At 39.5% G+C, this 17,788-nt stretch overlaps 1 protein-coding gene across 2 annotated transcripts; it reads right to left on the minus strand.

Annotated features, from left to right (window-relative positions):
* Positions 1-3,410: 3,410 nt before the first annotated feature.
* LOC138064677 (activated RNA polymerase II transcriptional coactivator p15) lies at positions 3,411-17,618 on the minus strand. 2 transcript variants are annotated; one of them, XM_068928371.1, is made up of 5 exons: positions 17,288-17,618; positions 14,840-14,912; positions 13,055-13,174; positions 7,679-7,787; positions 3,411-3,658 (listed from the first exon to the last, which is right to left on the minus strand). In XM_068928371.1, the coding sequence occupies exons 2-5, from the start codon at positions 14,909-14,911 to the stop codon at positions 3,579-3,581; spliced, it is 381 nt and encodes a 126-aa protein (XP_068784472.1). In that variant the 5' UTR covers position 14,912; positions 17,288-17,618; the 3' UTR covers positions 3,411-3,578. The 2 variants fall into 2 exon arrangements, with proteins under 2 accessions (XP_068784472.1, XP_068784471.1); XM_068928370.1 differs by lacking the exon at positions 17,288-17,618 and adding an exon at positions 16,784-16,968.
* Between the last annotated feature and the right edge of the window lie 170 nt (positions 17,619-17,788).

Genomic DNA, 17,788 nt, shown 5'->3' on the forward strand with positions numbered 1-17,788 from the left:
CAAACATGGGCCAAATAAAACAAAGTGTTCAAATTTCCAAATTACAACAGTCAAGAAATAAATAGCAGTTTTCACAACAACTTAAGAACAATCAAGTTTTAGTGCAGATAAATTCTTATTAAAAATAACACTATGCCAACAGAAGTCTTAATTTATTTCCAGGTGTTCAAACTAGTATTACACATACATCATTTATTTTTATTTGAACATTAAGATAATTACAGTTGGAGGGTTCATATTTCCAGTGGCCTCTCTGCAGAAGACACCACCAGAACAAAACATTCAACATTCCACACGGTTAACATGACATTTGAGTTACCAAAATTACAATTACCAGGGTTTTTTTTTGCTAACAGATCACATAAAAAGTATGCAAATGGGGCATTTCCTCCAACAGAAATATCAAACTAAGTACCACATTTGTTTAATTTCAATATGGATGCCTGTACATAAGAGCAACATTGTACATGACAGTTTGATTTAGCACACATATGGTACTTTGGCAGCTCTAACTGTGATGCCTTTTTCCCCCCCTCCTAAGCTCTAGAGTAGGTTTAACTTACAAAACATATTGCTAATATGCCCTGCATAAATATCAATAATCAAATGCATCTGTCTTCAGCCACTTCCGTGGGAAAAGGGAATAGTGTTTATTTTTATCTTGTATTACATGTCTTTTTTATACATGCACAATTTTTCCATTGACACTTCTGTATGCATCCTAACTACTATTTTGTCTGCAAGAAAATATTCTTTATTCAAAAATTTTGAATTTTCTTCTCAAATTAGAAAACTACAGCCATAGACAATACTTGTAGGACAAATCAAAACCAATCATTTATATCAAAATAACATTGGATGTGTCAAATTCATAGCAAGCATCGGTCACCTGATGCTCAGTGAATTCCCTTACAATTCAGCATGTCCCATTTTAAGTTCATTTGGGAAACTGACTGGTTTAGTTACCTTTTTTGTTGGACATTCATGCAGATGTTGAGAAGACTGGCTCAAGTAAAACATTTGACATTTTATCATTACAGGCAGAAGTATAACTGGCAGATGAAAAACTATTTCTAAACACACAAGCTAAAGTAAAAAACAAACTGCCCCAAATTTTATCAAGTATCAAGGAATATGGGATGAACAGCTCATCACCACCAAAATTCAGCAAGGCATTTATCTAAAAAAGGAACTAATAGTTCTCGGTTAACAAATACTTATTTCTTTGAACATCTCTACCATCAGTTTCCACAACAGAACTAATCACTATATTAAAACTTTCACTTATTCCCTCGAAAAGAATGAATTTAACTCTCCACCTTCTTGAACACAATTATATCATACTCTGATTCACAACTGCCATCCAATGACCTAATACAACAGTAACATAAGTGAGGACAATGTTCCCTCTATGATAATCATGCACTTTTAAGTAGACACACAAAAGCTGAGGTAAAAATAGATGAAAATTAGTTACAAAATTCCAGATTTAAAGGAATAAACTTTCATACGTACATACTGCAAACAACAAAAAAAACCACCTAGAGCTGGTCAATAATGATCTGAAGTGACTTTTTCCATTCACTCATCTGTGATGTTTTAGCAGACTACATATTTATTCTATTTGGTCCACATATCCCTACAAGTCAGAGTCATTCAAAAAGAGGTGCCCAAAATGCAGCTGCTACCATGAAATCTCTCTTCACCCTTTTACTCACCCTCAAACAATTCTTAAAAACTCAAGATTTCCTGAGTTATACAAAACCAAATCTTAACTTTATTTGAAATTTCTCAGTGGGTAAGCTAAAAAGCAGGAGGAGATATCCGACATATCCGTTAAATTAACAATTTTATTTGATTTGATGAAGTCTCCTTTCCTCACGCTTCATATACCATTTGCATTGAATTATAAACTCTGCAGCACAGGAACAGTCTGTGTATGGCACTTAGCAGAACAGGACTTCCATGCACATCTGCAATATAAACAATTATATTAAGATATTCCAAAATTAAACAAAAAGCAAATCCAGTTTATCTATACAAAATTTTAAAAATACACTAAGTTTAACATCAAATGGGAAAATTACAGCAGAACCAACAGATTGTACATTCACTATATGGTCTTGAAATGTCAATTTTCATGAAGCCGTTTCATCTTCTTTCCTTCAATTAACTGAATTAAGTCAGAAAGTGAACTCTTCTCCAGTTCCACTAACAAGTTTCTTCACTGTAGTTACTGTCAGCTAACTTTGATCTTTCACCTTTAGTTTCTGCACTGGAGTCCCATCATCTCTCCAAATGCTACTCAAACATAGCGTTTTCCCTTCATTTGTCTCATGACACCCACCAAGATTTCCTTGAGTTGGGAGAGTGTTTAGTTTTAACGCAGCTTCCACTGAAGACAAGCTTTTTTCTTACCAGAACAGCACACTGACAGACAAGTGAAGTTCACTAGAACCGTGATCCGCTACGTACCAGCGCTTCACTGTAAGCGCTAAATATGTTCTGTACAAAAGATAAAACAGTTATGGGCATGTAAGCCACACAAGGCAAGCAAAGGTAAATGGTTTGAGCAGGCAGTAAGGATAGGGCAGAAGCTTGTTAGCCAGCCATTTTGGCTGAAGCAATTTTAACCCTGTTTGACTGTTTAACCTGTGTTACAGCCTAGTTGAAACATCTTTGTTTATACAATACTTTCAAATATGAACAAAAGCCCTACAAAGGCAGGATAAGTGTTCTTGTCTATAGAATAACTAGTCAGTACATGTTCAAGAAAGTATTTAATGCAAAGCTTGGACAGGTTGCCCAAATAACCACCAAGTTGGGAGCTTTTAAATTCTATCTTACTCTGAGGTATATGTCCATTACTGAAAAAGTTTATGTATCACATTCTAAAATCTAGTGTCCAAGAATAAAGGCTAATTGTATTTTCTAAGTCAAGCAAGCTATAAAAAAATAGGAAGGAACAGCATGTGGCTTGTGTTCAAGTGTTACTGCGCATCATAATATTTCATGCAAATAATGCAAAAAAGTCTATATACTCAGGACTGTTTACATCTGAATAAATAGGGTAAATTAGCAAATACAGTATTTAAAGTTATCTACAAAAATGTGTTTTACTAGGTATCCACTGTTTGTATCAAGTCTTAAAGAAAAGAACTTCTGGAGAAATAACAAAGAGTATGAAGTAAAGGAAAAAACGGAGACATTTTAAGAATCTCTTCAGAAAAAGAATTCATATGAACTGTTAACTAAACTGAAACCAAAACAAAGATCAGGTGGCCTTCTCAGCAAACATCTTCAATCAAAAGGCCATAAACAGCTATGCTTTACATATTATTGATTTGTTTATTTTACACCATGAGGTGGAAGCAACACATTTGCCTTTTAGTAAAGTATACACAAATAGCCTCACTCAGAATACACTTTTAATGCACATAAAAAAAGTATTCATCTTACAAATTGTTTTGCAATCCAAATATACAATAGCTTGGAAAACAATATTTTAGAAAACAAAAGCCAATGTAAAAAGACTGCTTAAAACAACTAAAATGATAAAGGTTTCTGTATGGCTGTCTTTACAGTTTTCTTACTGCATCATCAATATCAGAAATCTGTTCTTTCAGCTGGTTCCACTGTTCTGGATTTAAAGAAATACCTGAAATGCATTAAAAACAAACACTTAGTACAAAAAAACTGAAGCTCAGGATCTTGCATACTTACTATTAAGACCAATTCCATACTCAAAGACTGTCACAAAGATGTCGTAACTATTAATGTTTCAGCTGCTTTAAGTGTAATAGCTAATCTCATTTAATTACAGAGTTAGTAACCTAACTACTCACTTTGAGCACTTCGGTTTAGCTTTACTCCTTAGTTTGCCACTGGATAAGTTTAACTTACAAAGGTGACAAGTACAATACAACAAATTGTTATTCTGAACACAGGAAATTAAATATAGTTCTGGCCCTGATAGGAAGCAGCACAAAAGCCCTAGGTGAGATGTAGAAACCCAACCCTATTTCTGTTGGCTGTTAAAAGCCACAGCTCTGTGGACTGAACCCCTATGTATCTGCAAAGTACTATAACTGTGTTTTTTTTCCTTAAAGCACAGTTTTAAATAACTCATACTATATGCAGCATCTTGGAGATAGTCTCGCAATTCCATTCCCAAAAAACTCACAAAGTAACACAGAAGTTTGTTTTTTTTACTACAAGTCCACTCTACAATTTCTTGTGAAATTCAATGTACAAACACTGAAGTTCAGTCAAATAGTCATCCAGAGTGCTGAAAAAAAATTTACAATCAAGGTCTTGAAAACCCAGCATTCTTCAAATATTATGCTGGTCTTCCCCTATAACTGCTGTTGTGCTAATCATATAGTGGGAAAAGAATGCAGGAAAAGTCTTTTCATTGTCTTGATGTTAAAGTATCCTGTTACACCAGGTTTGCATACTGCCTTCCACGTAAAGAATCCTTAATTTACTAAAATGTGCCATAAAAGAATGCCAGCTATAACAGGTAGCATTAAGCCTCTGCAGTAAGTTTCCTTGCTTAAAAGTCACAAGAAATTTAGGATAATAGTCTTCTACTTTTTAAATTTGAGTGGCTAATTTCCTTTAGCTTTTTTAAATCTTAGCCTAGAACTACAGAAAAACATGAAAAGCATTGCATTACTCCTTGACCCTGCCTTTGTATTTTCTTCATATTTTTAGTAAACTGCATTTAAATAAGAAAAGCAATGAAAAATGTTAGTTCTATTAGTCTTCACTGAGCAAAATTCAGGTAGCCAAGGAACGTTTCTGTCTTTACCCTTATTTTGCTCACTTATTCAAGTCAGCAAAAATCAACGTAAAATGAGTAAACATTTTCATATTGAGTTTTTCCCATTCCACCCCCATTTCCAAGAAAAGTTTCCAAGTCATCCTGACTGTCCAGTCATTTTAGTCACATCATAGATTCAGTTCAGCTGAGTTCAGCAGCAAACATCTTGCTTCATTGCTTTCCTAGATCTGCCACCTCCACAGTAGTCATAACCGGCGAGTTTTGTTCAAAGATGTCCATGGCACAGCAGCATTCACTTTGTTTGTATGCTTCAAAATTAGTGGGTCTTTTGGATTGACAATACAAAAGAGAAAATGAGTCTAGTGGTTTAAATTCCCAATTTCCCTTTCTTTCTAATGCACATCCCTATTTTCCTCTAAGTTTTAACAGCAGCATATGCTATTTCTGATTTTGTCAAAGACAACAGAAACATATCCACTCTCAACTTGTACAAGTCTTTGCTTCCATGTAATACAACAATCACCACTTCCCATCGGCCCTGTAAAAGCTTGAGGTCAGCTCGGAAAGAAGCAGGAGACACAAAAGCCACAAGAGCAGGGGATGAATTCTGCTACATAATTTCTATCCTAGCCTAACACCAGTTCTCAGTCTCCTGTGCAAGAGCACAGGAATGGAAGATATTTCCCTGGTGTCCAGCTTAATTTCACCCTAGCCTCACATGGCTTAGTCCTTTGCCAAAAATACACCACGCTATCAGGCCTCTCTATTATTGCTCAGCATGACTCACACTTGCACAAAAATTTTCTGCACAAGACACCTTATGTCAGAGAAGTCTTCCAACAAAATCCCCCAGGATCTTTTCCCAGCTGCCCCTCAATCACTTAGCTAGTTCCACAGTCCTCCTCATCCAGGAGTGAAATTATGCTTGTGCTTGAGTCCTAAGATCCAGCACTACTTCCTGAGCCAACTTCATCACAAATCTAACATACTTTCCTCCCCCTTCTCCTTAGTTCCAAATTCCTAAATCCTCAAGCTCCAGTCCAAGCCCATATTTCCTTTGTGCTTTAGTCTCCTCACTCTTCCCCTACAATCTCTGTGCCAATTCTATACTAGTACAGACTCACAGGCCTACCCCTCATACCAGCCAGGCTCTTCTCTATTCCCCACCCCTGCAGCGATCAGGCTTCTTTCCTTGCTTTCTCCCTATAGGTTAAACAGGATCTTAAGAAAGGTGAAACTGAACTCCATTTTTGGGGCTCATCACTTTATTTTTCTTCTTACTATCATTGCTTTATCAGAGCACGACCACAATGATGAAGCCAGATGAACTGCACAGAGTTTAGACCTGCTAACCGTTTAAAAGAATCTGGCATTACAACTCTAATCTGTATTCCGAGGACAGAGAACTTGTACTTTAATCTTGTGAAGCTTAAGCAAAGTATTTCGCAACTTGAACTTCTTGCACTGTTTTTACGATAGATAAGCAGCTCACAAGTACATGAATGAAACATTAGATTCCTACGCTGTATCAGATTTTATCATGATAAAATTCAGATCCTTCTGCCACATTGATAGCCATCTCCATCATGATCAGAGTTTGTTGAACTACTGATCTGTAGATTAGTTACCAAAAATGAAAAGAATAAATAGCACAGGACAGTCTTGTCAGCCAACAAAATAGCTTCAATTCGTCTTCAGTCACTTGTATGCATTACTATCATTTCACCTGCCCATCAAGTCTCATTGTGGTTTCCTATTTAAGAAACAGCATGTACTTTTGGTCTCCCCCTCACAACAGAGCAGTTTAAAGTCTTTCAAAGTTGGAGTAATCTTTTTTGTGGAATAGCAGCAACACATGCAGAACAAGAGGTTTTCCTACACGGTATCCATGCATCCTATTTGCCCATACCTACTATCGGTGGTTATTTAATTTTGAAAACACTTTAGGTTTTCCAAACATCTACTGTGTTGCTCCTACTAACAGTGCTGCAGCTGGACGCTCCAGAAGACTGTAATAACAAACCTCATGCTGATGCTATACTAAATGTCTCCAAGCTACAGAACAAAGTGTTCCACACTTAACTCTTTCCTTAGTGCAGTATGAAAAAAGTCTGAAAAATTAAGCTTTTCTAACAAAAGCAATGCAATGTTAAGGAAAGCACTACTACTGCAACTATTATCTCACCCCCATCTTGCAGGTGGCAAAAAATTCTGAAAATGGTTCAGTGAAGGCATGCCACTAAAAGTACGTAATAAAACTGTTAAGGGTACAATTGCTTATGCTCGTCTATGGATTGGAATTACAGTACTAAACTTCAAATACATAAGGTATTTCTATCTCAGCTGAAGTCTCAAAACATTTTTCCCAAAGTTAGTGGTACCATTAGATGTTCTAATTATTTTAATCTGAAGCTGGACAGAAACTGATGAACATAATTGTTCTAAAGAAATTAACTTCTCTTTATACCTTAATAACCTTAAAAATTAATCTTTTCAATTAATTTTGAAATAAGAAGTCTTCCTGTAATGAAGGCAAGAGATGGAGTAGATAACTGCTAAACAGAGGGGGGGGGGGGGGGGGAGAATAGCCATGTTTATATCACCCATAATGAATTTGCTTCCATCTGAGGCTTTACTTTCCATAAACCATGAAAGATACATTTCAGAAAAACCTCAGTAAGGCAAGCAATTGGAAAACAGACTCAGGTTAACAAAACTGCTTTGCTTTTGATTATAAACTACAGGTAAGACTCATCATTTTAAATAAAAAAGTAAAGATATTACTCTAAAAATACACATTTTAGCAACAAAGTATAAGAATCTGATACACTGGGTTCTCCAATAAACTGCACACGATATTTTAATACAAGAAGACACAAAGCAAAACAATACCTTTTCTGCCAGGCTTCATTTCACCTTCTTGATCCATCCAATATTCTCTAATATCAATTAAGACTTTCCCTTTAAAGTCACGAACACTGACATACCTCATTTTGCCAATCTGTCAAAACACATGTAAAGATCTATTAGATATTTTACATAATACAGCATTCACTTTTCCAAACAGTACTAGACTTGGACATGTGACATTGCACACTGCAGCTAATTTTAGACACGAGAGAAACAACTAGTTCAAGAGCCTAATCCAGAGTAGTTTGTAGGCTAATAAGAAATGACAACATAAATGGATGAAGGACTTAAAACAAGCTGAGAATATTCTTTTCTGCAAAGTGGCTGTCAGAATAAAAATAATTTTCCTAACAAGCTAGTTTCTTATAAAAAGGCACTAATCTACTGCTTGCTGCAATAAAATTTTGCCCCTAACAATTTTTGCCATTGGCAAATGAGATGGAAAGCAACAACAGCCCTATTCCCAAATCAAAGCTTTAGTCCATTCCTTATCTACAGAAATCAAATTAGATATCCATGTATAACAAGTACAATTTATTTAGTTCCCCTCCATCCCTTCCCCTACTCCCCCCCCCCCCCAGAAATACAAATGAAAGTGAAAGAAAGACATCAACTGTCCTATGCCTGCTTATGAGTCCTCATGACGTTTTGTTGGTACAATGGGTGCAAGAATATCTTGCTGCAACAGATGTTCCAGGAACATACTTTAAGTTTACCAGCGTGTAACATACCATGAAATTGTCTTGGTTAAAACATCACATTAGAATCTCATAATTTCTATACCTCGTAAGTTTGCCTGAACTATGGATTCTGAGGCCTTCTCTTGGGGGGGGCGGGGGGATAACTATGCAATGCATATTTAGGCCTATTAAAGCTCTTTATAAATTTGATTTAGTGTGAATTCTTTTGATATCAAAGTCTAATGTGAACTTAAGAATCAAAAATTAGATAATGAAAACACACTGAACCACGGGCAACACATTTAAGAACTCAATATGCACATTCTGTATACAGTCTCTGAAGAAAGAACAGACATTCTGGAGTAACCAATTTCAATACAGGATATTCCTTCCTGAGAGAACATTAGTTTTAGCTTTCAATTGCCATAACATATGTAAAAAAAGTGTCTGCACTTTCACATAATTTAGTAGAAGGACAAACATCTTACCAGCATTAAGTCTGACCAGAAAGCATGAAAAACTCTCCAACCAACTAAAATCATTCAGAGGTTTAAGCAGTAAGCTGTTATCTCACAGAATAAACAAGCATGCTTGATGTTTGCTTAAAGTCTTTTTTCCTTACACAGATCGTGCTGAATTAATTCCAGAACTGATTTAAAAACAGCTGGGTCACCTTTAGATACTGTAAGCCTGAAGCACTTCTTTCCTGCTTCCAGGTATATATTTTAAAAAGAATAAGAGGTTACATCTTCTGAGATAATATTTTGCGATTTATTACTTTCACAGTACTACAAACACAGCATTCCAAAATAAGGTATGACGTCACAGTAGTTGAGCTCTTTCAAACTTGACTTGCTACTATGCCCAAATTTGTCAGCACTGCTGGCAGAGGATATCCTAAGTGACTTGCATAAACAACATTCTTGGTTTTACACTACAATGCTTCAGTGATTTTTAGGTTTTAAAAAACAGGTTCTAGTGATATATTTCTCCAAAATACCTTGCTCCTCAGCTCTATCAAAGAACATCAGCACGCTGTCGAAATTCCAAATTTGTTCCAAGAAATACAATCTGATACAACGCAGATTAGCGACACAAATACTGTCAAAGGGTTTAGGACTTGAACATTAAAGATGAGACTACCCCTCTTAATTTAACTACAGCAAGGCAAGGGGCAAGAATACAAAGTGCACATTATCTACTCAATCAGCAAATCTACTTAACTACAACATTTCTATATGAAAAGCCTGAAATAAACTTAGGCTTCATACCTCTGTCTACGTTTCAGCTGAACGCTCACACTAAGTTTAGAATGTTTAGTTGAACTCTACGCAAAATAGTTGTCACTGTTAAATGCTTTAAACAGGCTTCGGAGGTACAGTTTTAATTAGCATCTAAGGCTAAAAGACAGAATCAAAATCTAGATTAACTATATTTGATGTTTCTTAAAGTTCAGTTGTCTTTAATGCTGGCATTGAATCATTTCTGAACCATTCTTTTTTCACACAGCAGCTGATGTTCCCAGAATAACTTCACTGGTGTAAGACACCTTTGCATTGCTACAATCACAGTAGCATCCCAAGGATTATATCGCTTTATTTATAACACTGTAGTTACTGCTATAATCTTCATAGCCAAGTTCATATGTTCTTTATTAAATATCACAGCCCTTTAGGTTGAAGATACACTATTCTACTGAAGTAGTAAGTCAGAGGACATTACAAACATTTTCAGGTTTCCACTTCTTAGAGTAAAACTCACTGAACTGCGTCTAGGTTCCTTTCACAGCTACGCAACTGACTTCCTGCGTAAGTTTAAGCATGCATCTTCTTCACAATTTTCCCTCCTATTTCTAGTTTGCCTTGATTAAACTCTATCCACTCTGTGGAAGTAGAAACAAAAAAGCATCTTACTCGTAGCTGATAACAATATGTAAAGGAGCACAATAAGCTAATATAAACTCCTAGAATACAGTGTCTCATGTACAGCTGAAATATGCAACACATCAATTTGGTTTAGCACATTAATTCTGAAACTTATGTGGTCATCAGTTCAACACTATTCATTATTTCACAATCACCTTACGAGTGTCATAGCCTATACATCTATCCACTTTCCGGAACCTATGAGAGATATTTAGAGACATTGCGCTGCAAAACTAAAGAACTTATTTCTCACAAATGCACCCTATAGTCTCCAAAAAAAAATAAGTGGGCACTTGTATAAAAAAAGTAGAAGTTTCTGTCAAATACTTGATTGCATCATGTGGCTCCTCTCTGGACGGTCATTAATGCTGTACCCAAGCAGCATTAACAAATATTGTCCAAATCAGGCATAGGTAGATGACAGGATTTATTAAACTAACCGAAGCATATGATGGAGAGCTTACGTTGGCTTGAAATCATACACAGCAATCTAACGCATAACACTAAATCCTTCCACATCAGCATGAATTATACTTGTCCAGGACCTCTAGTAATATATCACAAATGGGAGTAAGGTAAATTTCCACCCCCGTCCCAATTATATCGGAATCCCTTTATCAAGTTGCAAAGTGTACTAGGCTACCTATACAGTTTAAAAATACCAAGATATATAAATAAATATTTGGTCTTTTACACTGAAGCATCTATTTACATTTTATTCTTCGTATTTAGTTCCAGGAATGGTATTACATCATTAATTTCAGACAAAAATAGAAAAACCTAGATCTGGAATGCAAGATCTTATGAATACATTGTTCACAATGAGTTCTATATTAAGGGCAGCTGTACATTTTGAGAACAAAGCCTGAAAATGTGGAACATTAAGCGACCAATAGTTTCTCAGCATTTGCTAACACTGTCTCACAAAGTCACAGAACTGCTGACCATCCTATGAATGCTTTACAACCCCATTTCTATCGATTCAGGCCACATTTGTAAGTCATACTGCAAAGTCACTTGCACATGAGAGATCGTTTTACTACCTGGGGAAGCAGAAAGGAAGGAGTTTCTAGTATTACTAAACAGTAACAGGAAGCGGCTGCAAATAGTCCCAGAAGAAACCAAATTGTACTTAAATTAACACACAACTAGAGCTTCCAGCATGCTCTGCTGGGCAGAGAGGAGGGAGGGAGGGTGGGTATCCTCAGGTCTGAATGCTGTTGAACAGTTGCACATCAGATAATTCACATAGGTTGATACCGTATGTAAAAAAACCACTTAGTGCTTGACATAAGGGAATAATCAATTTAAAAAACATCTGCTGTTGAGTAACTGAAGGGTAGGCAGAGACTAAGGAATACCGATGGTTTAAGTCAAGATGACACTACCTTTTCTGTATTATATCCAAAACTGGAAGAATCCTTTTATCAGACTAATAGGAGCCACTGTTCTTAGCAACTTAAGTAAAAAAAGCTTCATGGGGCAGGGAGGGTGGGACACAGTACACACAAATGCTTTTGCTTTTATTAAAAAAATTATTGGAAACAGGAGGACATAAAAATTTAACTGTTTTGATCAAGGCTGGAATTTTGGAACTTATTAGTAACATAGCACAATCCTACATGTAGTTTTTCATATTTTTAACTGCAGTTCACTTCTTTAAGACACAATTCCATTTTTCCTACACAGTTCAAAGCATGCTCCAGCTCAACTAAAGTTATTACATCCTTCCTTTGATAAGGAATTCCAGACATTAATACCCAGTGCTTTCAATTTAAGCCCTCCTCTGAAGTACACTTCAAGTGGGAAGTGAAGATCGATACACCAAAAACAACTGCCCTCTGTAACAGTCAATCAAGGAGGTCCTTTTCAAAGCACTTTTGCCACATTAATCTCCACAGCTACACCCCAAAAGCATTTCTTCTGCACTACCCAGTGTTATGACCATCTTATTAAGCATCTTTCCCATACCCTTGCACAAACTGAAGATTCTCTCCAAGAATTTAAGAATTTAATTTTCCTTTCCTATCCCCTGCCCCTTTGAGCCAGGAAGATACAGACATTCAATAACTCTGACCGACTCCCAAACACCGCCCCTTAAGCGGGTAACTGAGCTCTCAGTTTTCAGCACACCCTGCTGCAGCCTCAGCTAGCACCAAGTACAATACCCTGAATTCACAAGTGCATCTTGCTACTAAAAAAACATCATCTGTTCCTCGTCTTAAAAATAAGGATGGTTTAAAAGTTACAGCCTTCTCAGATGTTCAGTGAGAGAAAGACCTGCATCATAAAACAAAGGAATAAGCAAAACTTAATCCAAGATGCCATCTTATAAAAGAGTAGAGTTGCCCTTGACCTAGTTAAATAGGAATTGAAAAGTCCATACTTCGATTTCTGAGACTGTTTCTTCCACAAGGCCTGATTAAAAAACGTTTCCATGCAGAGATGGTCCTGATTTAATACTTACAATGTAGTCATCAGTGCTGTATTTACAAACAAAATGACTAACCAAAAAGTTACCATGAGCGAAGACATGAGGCCAGATCAATTGCCACAACTCAGATTCTTTTACTTTACTGAAACCTGACATTGCTTTTTCTAAGCATCTCATCTACATGCTAGCCTCTTCGGTCAAGGCTTTGAGAGACTAAACACTACGCTACCAAGATATTCAGACCGCCTCTTAAAGATTTATAAAGAATAGGATGTAACATGCTATCTCAACCAAGCTCTAAAAGAACAGTCAGTTTTACCTGAAACATATTCTCGTCTCTGTTACTGCTTTGCTTAGAAGAAGCTGCACCTTTTGAACTTTCACCAGTCTTCTGTTTCTTTACAGGCTTTTCTGGAGCTGCTTGCTTTTTCCGCTTTGCCTTGGGGGAAGAAAAAAGTATTTAAACTGTAACTCATAACATTAGTTACAAATAAGTTTAAGTGAGAAGCTACAAATTACTACCATGCAATACACACTATCACCTTCCTTCCACGAAGGCAGGTCTCCCATACCGTACACTTCCACTAGAATTTTTTTTTTTTAATGCTCCAAATTAGCCTAATTCTGTTCCCAGTGAAGTTTCCCATCATGCTTTGACGCTAAGGAGATGAATTGGGTCAAAAATACATTTAAAAAACCATACTCTTTTTGCACAGTAATACTGCCAGTTTAGACTTTGTAATAAAAAATTGAAAGTCTGATGAAAGTTTCAGCCACCTTTCCACTGAGTGCATCAAAATTACATGACAGCTAACAACTCTTCTAGAAAAGAAAAAAAAAAAAGGATGAGATAATGAAGAAAGGATCTGGAAATCACCTCCATCAGAAGAGCATGTTTGGTTTTACATCACAGTCTAACTGAGACCATGGCATGATAAATAGAAACGTTCTTAAACTGTTCACATGATATCACCTGTGAATCAGATTACTCTATTCGCAGATGCTACAAAGTTACTATGTTACTAATAGTTACAGAGTAATCATGCTGGGGCTTCCTGGGAAACCAGTGATACAGATATGAAAAATTAGTTGCACTTGCTAGAGACATATGGTGCTTCTATACAGGAAGATTCGCAAGAAATACAGGAGGTTACCATTAAAAACAACAACAACAAAAAAAACTTACTGCCCATTGAAGCAGACTGTTTGATTATGACTTTGAGAATACACTTGCCTACCAGAAAACATTACCTGACCATTTTATTTCATATTAAGATCTGACATAATGCCTAATTTGATAAGTGAATCTGAACCACACTTCAACCAATCCAGCAAAGGTACAGACTGAGCCTCTTCACATACTACATAAAAGACCTGATGACTATGTTACCACATAGTATTTCTTAAGAAGATAAATAGTTTTGTATTTGTTTTTTGTTCATGATTGGTATACCTATAAAAAACACAAAGTAAATAGCTATTAAAAATAATTGGGAGCACTCAGCTTCAGCATCTAAAAACCAGTTATCAGTAAACACTAAAATTAATCAACCTAAAGACATTCTGCTTGGTTTGGCCTGTAAGTGAGAAACTAGCAGATGGTATTACAGTAAACAAAGGAATCTGAAAGAGAAAAAGAACATGCAAACACGATAAGCAAGTAGCATACAGATAACGAGGCAGGTGGAGGTTTTTGGTTTGGGCTTGGTTAAGTAATCCAGAAACTAAAATGAGGGGACCTCAAAATTAGTCTGAATTCTCGCCAGCAAGGGCAACTTATAGAGAAGCCTTCTATCTCTTGCCACAAAGCAGCAAAGAATTTCAGGAAGCTTGTGGCTAGATATATCATACGGAAAATCCTGAAGTAGTCAAAACAAACTTAAGAAAAAAAAAAAAAGTCTACCACATAGCAAAAAGCATCTCATCTACCAAGTCCCTAATCTTAGTTTTTTAGAAGGTCTGATAAATCATATTGAACAGCATGCACCTTGTGACATAATGCACATCTACTTTCCTAATCCAAGTCGGGGGTGGGGGTGGGCAGGGGGGGAGAAAGAAAGAAAAAAGGTAGTTATTACAGTAATCAACTGCATATAACGTTCACCTTTTTGTCAACTTCACTATCTGAATCACTGGCAGACGAGCTTGAAGACACAAGTTCCTTTGACTTAGGCATTCTAGGAAAAAAAACATAACATGAGAATACTGCAGAAGAAATACATCCCATTAGAGCTAGAAAGCACTCTTCAAACCCATCTGGAAAGGCTCTCTTATTCAAATTCCTCCTACGGTCTCATTTCTGCATTTTCATATAAGCTTCAACACACGTTATGGATTGAATCTCAAACGCCCTTCCTATCTCTCTTCTTTTTTTGCTACTACTGCTTTAAACAAAAAGCTTTGGTTTCTGAACTGTTTAGAAAGAGGTGATTCTTCACCAGTTTTAAGTGCCTAATTACGGTAGAAACCATTAGGGAAGAAGTACAGCTCAGTACAGAATTCAGCTTGAATTCTCAATACTGCATTCATAAATATAAATTATTAAGGGTCACAGCGTTGCTTACATCTTGTTGGGTACTTTGCTTAGTTAGATTTGCAAGAAACAGCTTTGTAACCATCATGCATGAAGCTAGAAGTTACTTCAAATAACACAAAAGTCTGAAAAAACACCTTGGATGACAATGAACTACAGCATTACAAGTAACTTCTCTACTGCAGCTTTAAAACATTCAACTTTCCTTGAATGCAAGCTGCCAGGTGTGCTTCAACATCTCTCTACTATGCAAACATGTGGTTAGATATAGCAGTTGAACATCTTGCCTACTGCTAGAAGGCAAGTCTTTACAACAAAAAATAGCTAATTCGTTCTTTCAGCACAAAAACGAGCATCACAGAGAGGAATAGTACGCTATTCCAGCTGGGGAAGGCTATGAAAGAAATAAAGAATGTATCTCCGTAGAGGAAAAATAATATCATGTACAAAGAAAGAGACCGGGTTTGAATAACAGCAGGGCATAAATGTCGTTGTGAAGTGGGGCAGGTTCTAGCATCCTAGCTTCGAGCACAAGGAGGGAAGCTGTAGCACCGAGAACGAAACAGGGTACGGGAAGCACACACAGGCCACACGGCAGGATGGAGACAGAGGAGAGCTGGAATGGGACAACACGAAGATAAGCACGGCAATGCCAAGAAAAGGGGGAGCCAGACAAGCAAGAGACTGATACACAGAGCATTAGCAGGGGATAACCCCAGAGCCCGCCTCAGGATGAGTGGCAACATGGAGGAAAGTGGGGGCGGAAATTGGAGAAGAGAGAAATGGAGGTGAGGTGGGAGCCCCTCGGGAGAGGCTGGCAGGCAGAGCATGAGGAGCCACCCAAGCACCGGGGGGAGCGAGGGAGAAATAAGACGGGCCGAACGGAGGACGAAGAAAAGGGAGAGGAGGAAGACAAGCTAGGACGGGCTGGGAACACCAGGTAGGCGGATCCCAGCCGCCATTTTCCTCCCCTCTTCCTCTCTTTCCTATGGCTCGCTTTGCCCCCCGGGGGAAAGGGGCGAGGGCCTAGGAGGGGGGCGCAGGCAAGGACGCCCCGGTCCTCCCGGCGCAGGGTGGCAGCGGGAGGGCAGCGGGCCGCCGGCGGCGGAGGAGGAGAGGAGAAGGCAACAGAGACAGGGCGGGGGTCGCCAGCAGGCAGGGTCAGACCCCGGCGTGGGGGTGAACAGAGCCGGGCGGGTCCCCGCCGCCATTTTCTCCCTCACTCAAATCCTCTTTCTTCGCGCCCCCCCCCTCAACATGGCAGCTTCTCCTCGGCCGCGGCTCCTCCTCCCGCCGCGGGCCCCTTACACGGCGGGGCATCCCTCCCGCGGGGTGCAGCGGGCACTCCGAGGCAAGAGCGCAGGCCCACAGCAGGGCTGCCCGGCGCGTCCCTCCGCCCCGGCCCAGAAGGAGGAGGAAGAGGCGGCGGCAGCGAGCTGCCAGCGGGCAGCCTTAGGGGCGGTGGAGGAAAATGGCGGTGGCGGGGGGCGCGAGGGGGGAAACCCCGAGACTCACGTCCTCCTCGGCGCGCGGCTCCTCCGCACCACCAGCGAAACGGAAATGACGCGCCGCGCAATCCCCGCCCTTGCCCTGCACCACGTGGGAGGGGCGGCGGCGGGTGGGAGGCGTTTAAAGGGGACGCGTCCCTTTGTTACTCGCTCCCGCTTCTCCCGCCCCCCCCCCCTTCTCGAGGGGCTGCGGTCGCCCCGGCCGGGGGGGTGGGGGGGAGAGGAAGGGGCGCTTGTGGGGCTGCTACTCTCCACCCCGAGGGGGGCAGGGAGGGGCTCTCAGAGGGCCGCAGGAGGAGCCCTGATGTCTAACAGGAATCCTTTTTTTTTTCCCTAAAAAAAGAAAAAAGTAGTTTTTCTCCGTTTTTTTCCGTACCGCAGCAGTTCCTCGATCTATTCACAGCGGCCCCGGGAGCGGTTGTGCCCGAGGGGGTGAAGAGGAAACGCTGTGAGAGGGCAGAAGCCGCCTGCGCTTTGCATAACGAAACCGCAGCCCGGGGTTTCGCCCCACCTGAGACGCTGTTCAGGAAAGCGCCGGTTCCCCTTTTCCCCCGGCGGCCGTTTCGTTTTCTTCCCGCACCTTCTTCTGCGGAGGGAGGCGGGAGCCTTGCCCCTCTCCCCCTCCCCTTCCCCGGGGGCGGCGGCAGCGCTGCGGTCCGGCGGTCGGATGACCCAGGCAGGATCTCCGCCTCTGCTCTAAGCTGAACCTCGTTGCCAAAAGCTTCCCCTGTCTGAGGGGGGAGCTGGAAAACATAACCTGAGCATAGCTAGTATACTGCTCTCTGGAGGCGATGGCTCTCTGTAGCGTGTTGGCACCACGATACCCTGCGTTTACAGCATCCTCCTGGTGTTCTCTCCTGCGCTGGAAACGGGAGAAGGGCAGCTGGCTTGCCCCAGCGCAACAAGTATGCGGCAGCTTTTGAAACAAACCCAAACGGCGCCTCTTTGGAGGAAAAACTATCCCCTGCCCCAGTCTTTGGGCGTGTGAAAAGAGAGGGCTTCTAGCAGCTTT

This window comes from Struthio camelus, chromosome Z (genome assembly GCF_040807025.1).
Source record: "Struthio camelus isolate bStrCam1 chromosome Z, bStrCam1.hap1, whole genome shotgun sequence".
NCBI classification, from domain to species: domain Eukaryota; kingdom Metazoa; phylum Chordata; class Aves; order Struthioniformes; family Struthionidae; genus Struthio; species Struthio camelus.

Excerpts from the sequence above, each read along its gene's own strand:
- LOC138064677 (XM_068928371.1), bottom strand. The coding sequence starts at position 14,911 with ATGCCTAAGTCAAAGGAACTTGTGTCTTCAAGCTCGTCTGCCAGTGAT. Across the intron at positions 7,788-13,054 it reads GAGACGAGAATATGTTTCAG|ATTGGCAAAATGAGGTATGT; the intron begins GTAAAACTGACT and ends GTGTTTTGACAG. Across the intron at positions 3,659-7,678 it reads AATGAAGCCTGGCAGAAAAG|GTATTTCTTTAAATCCAGAA; the intron begins GTATTGTTTTGC and ends AATGCATTTCAG.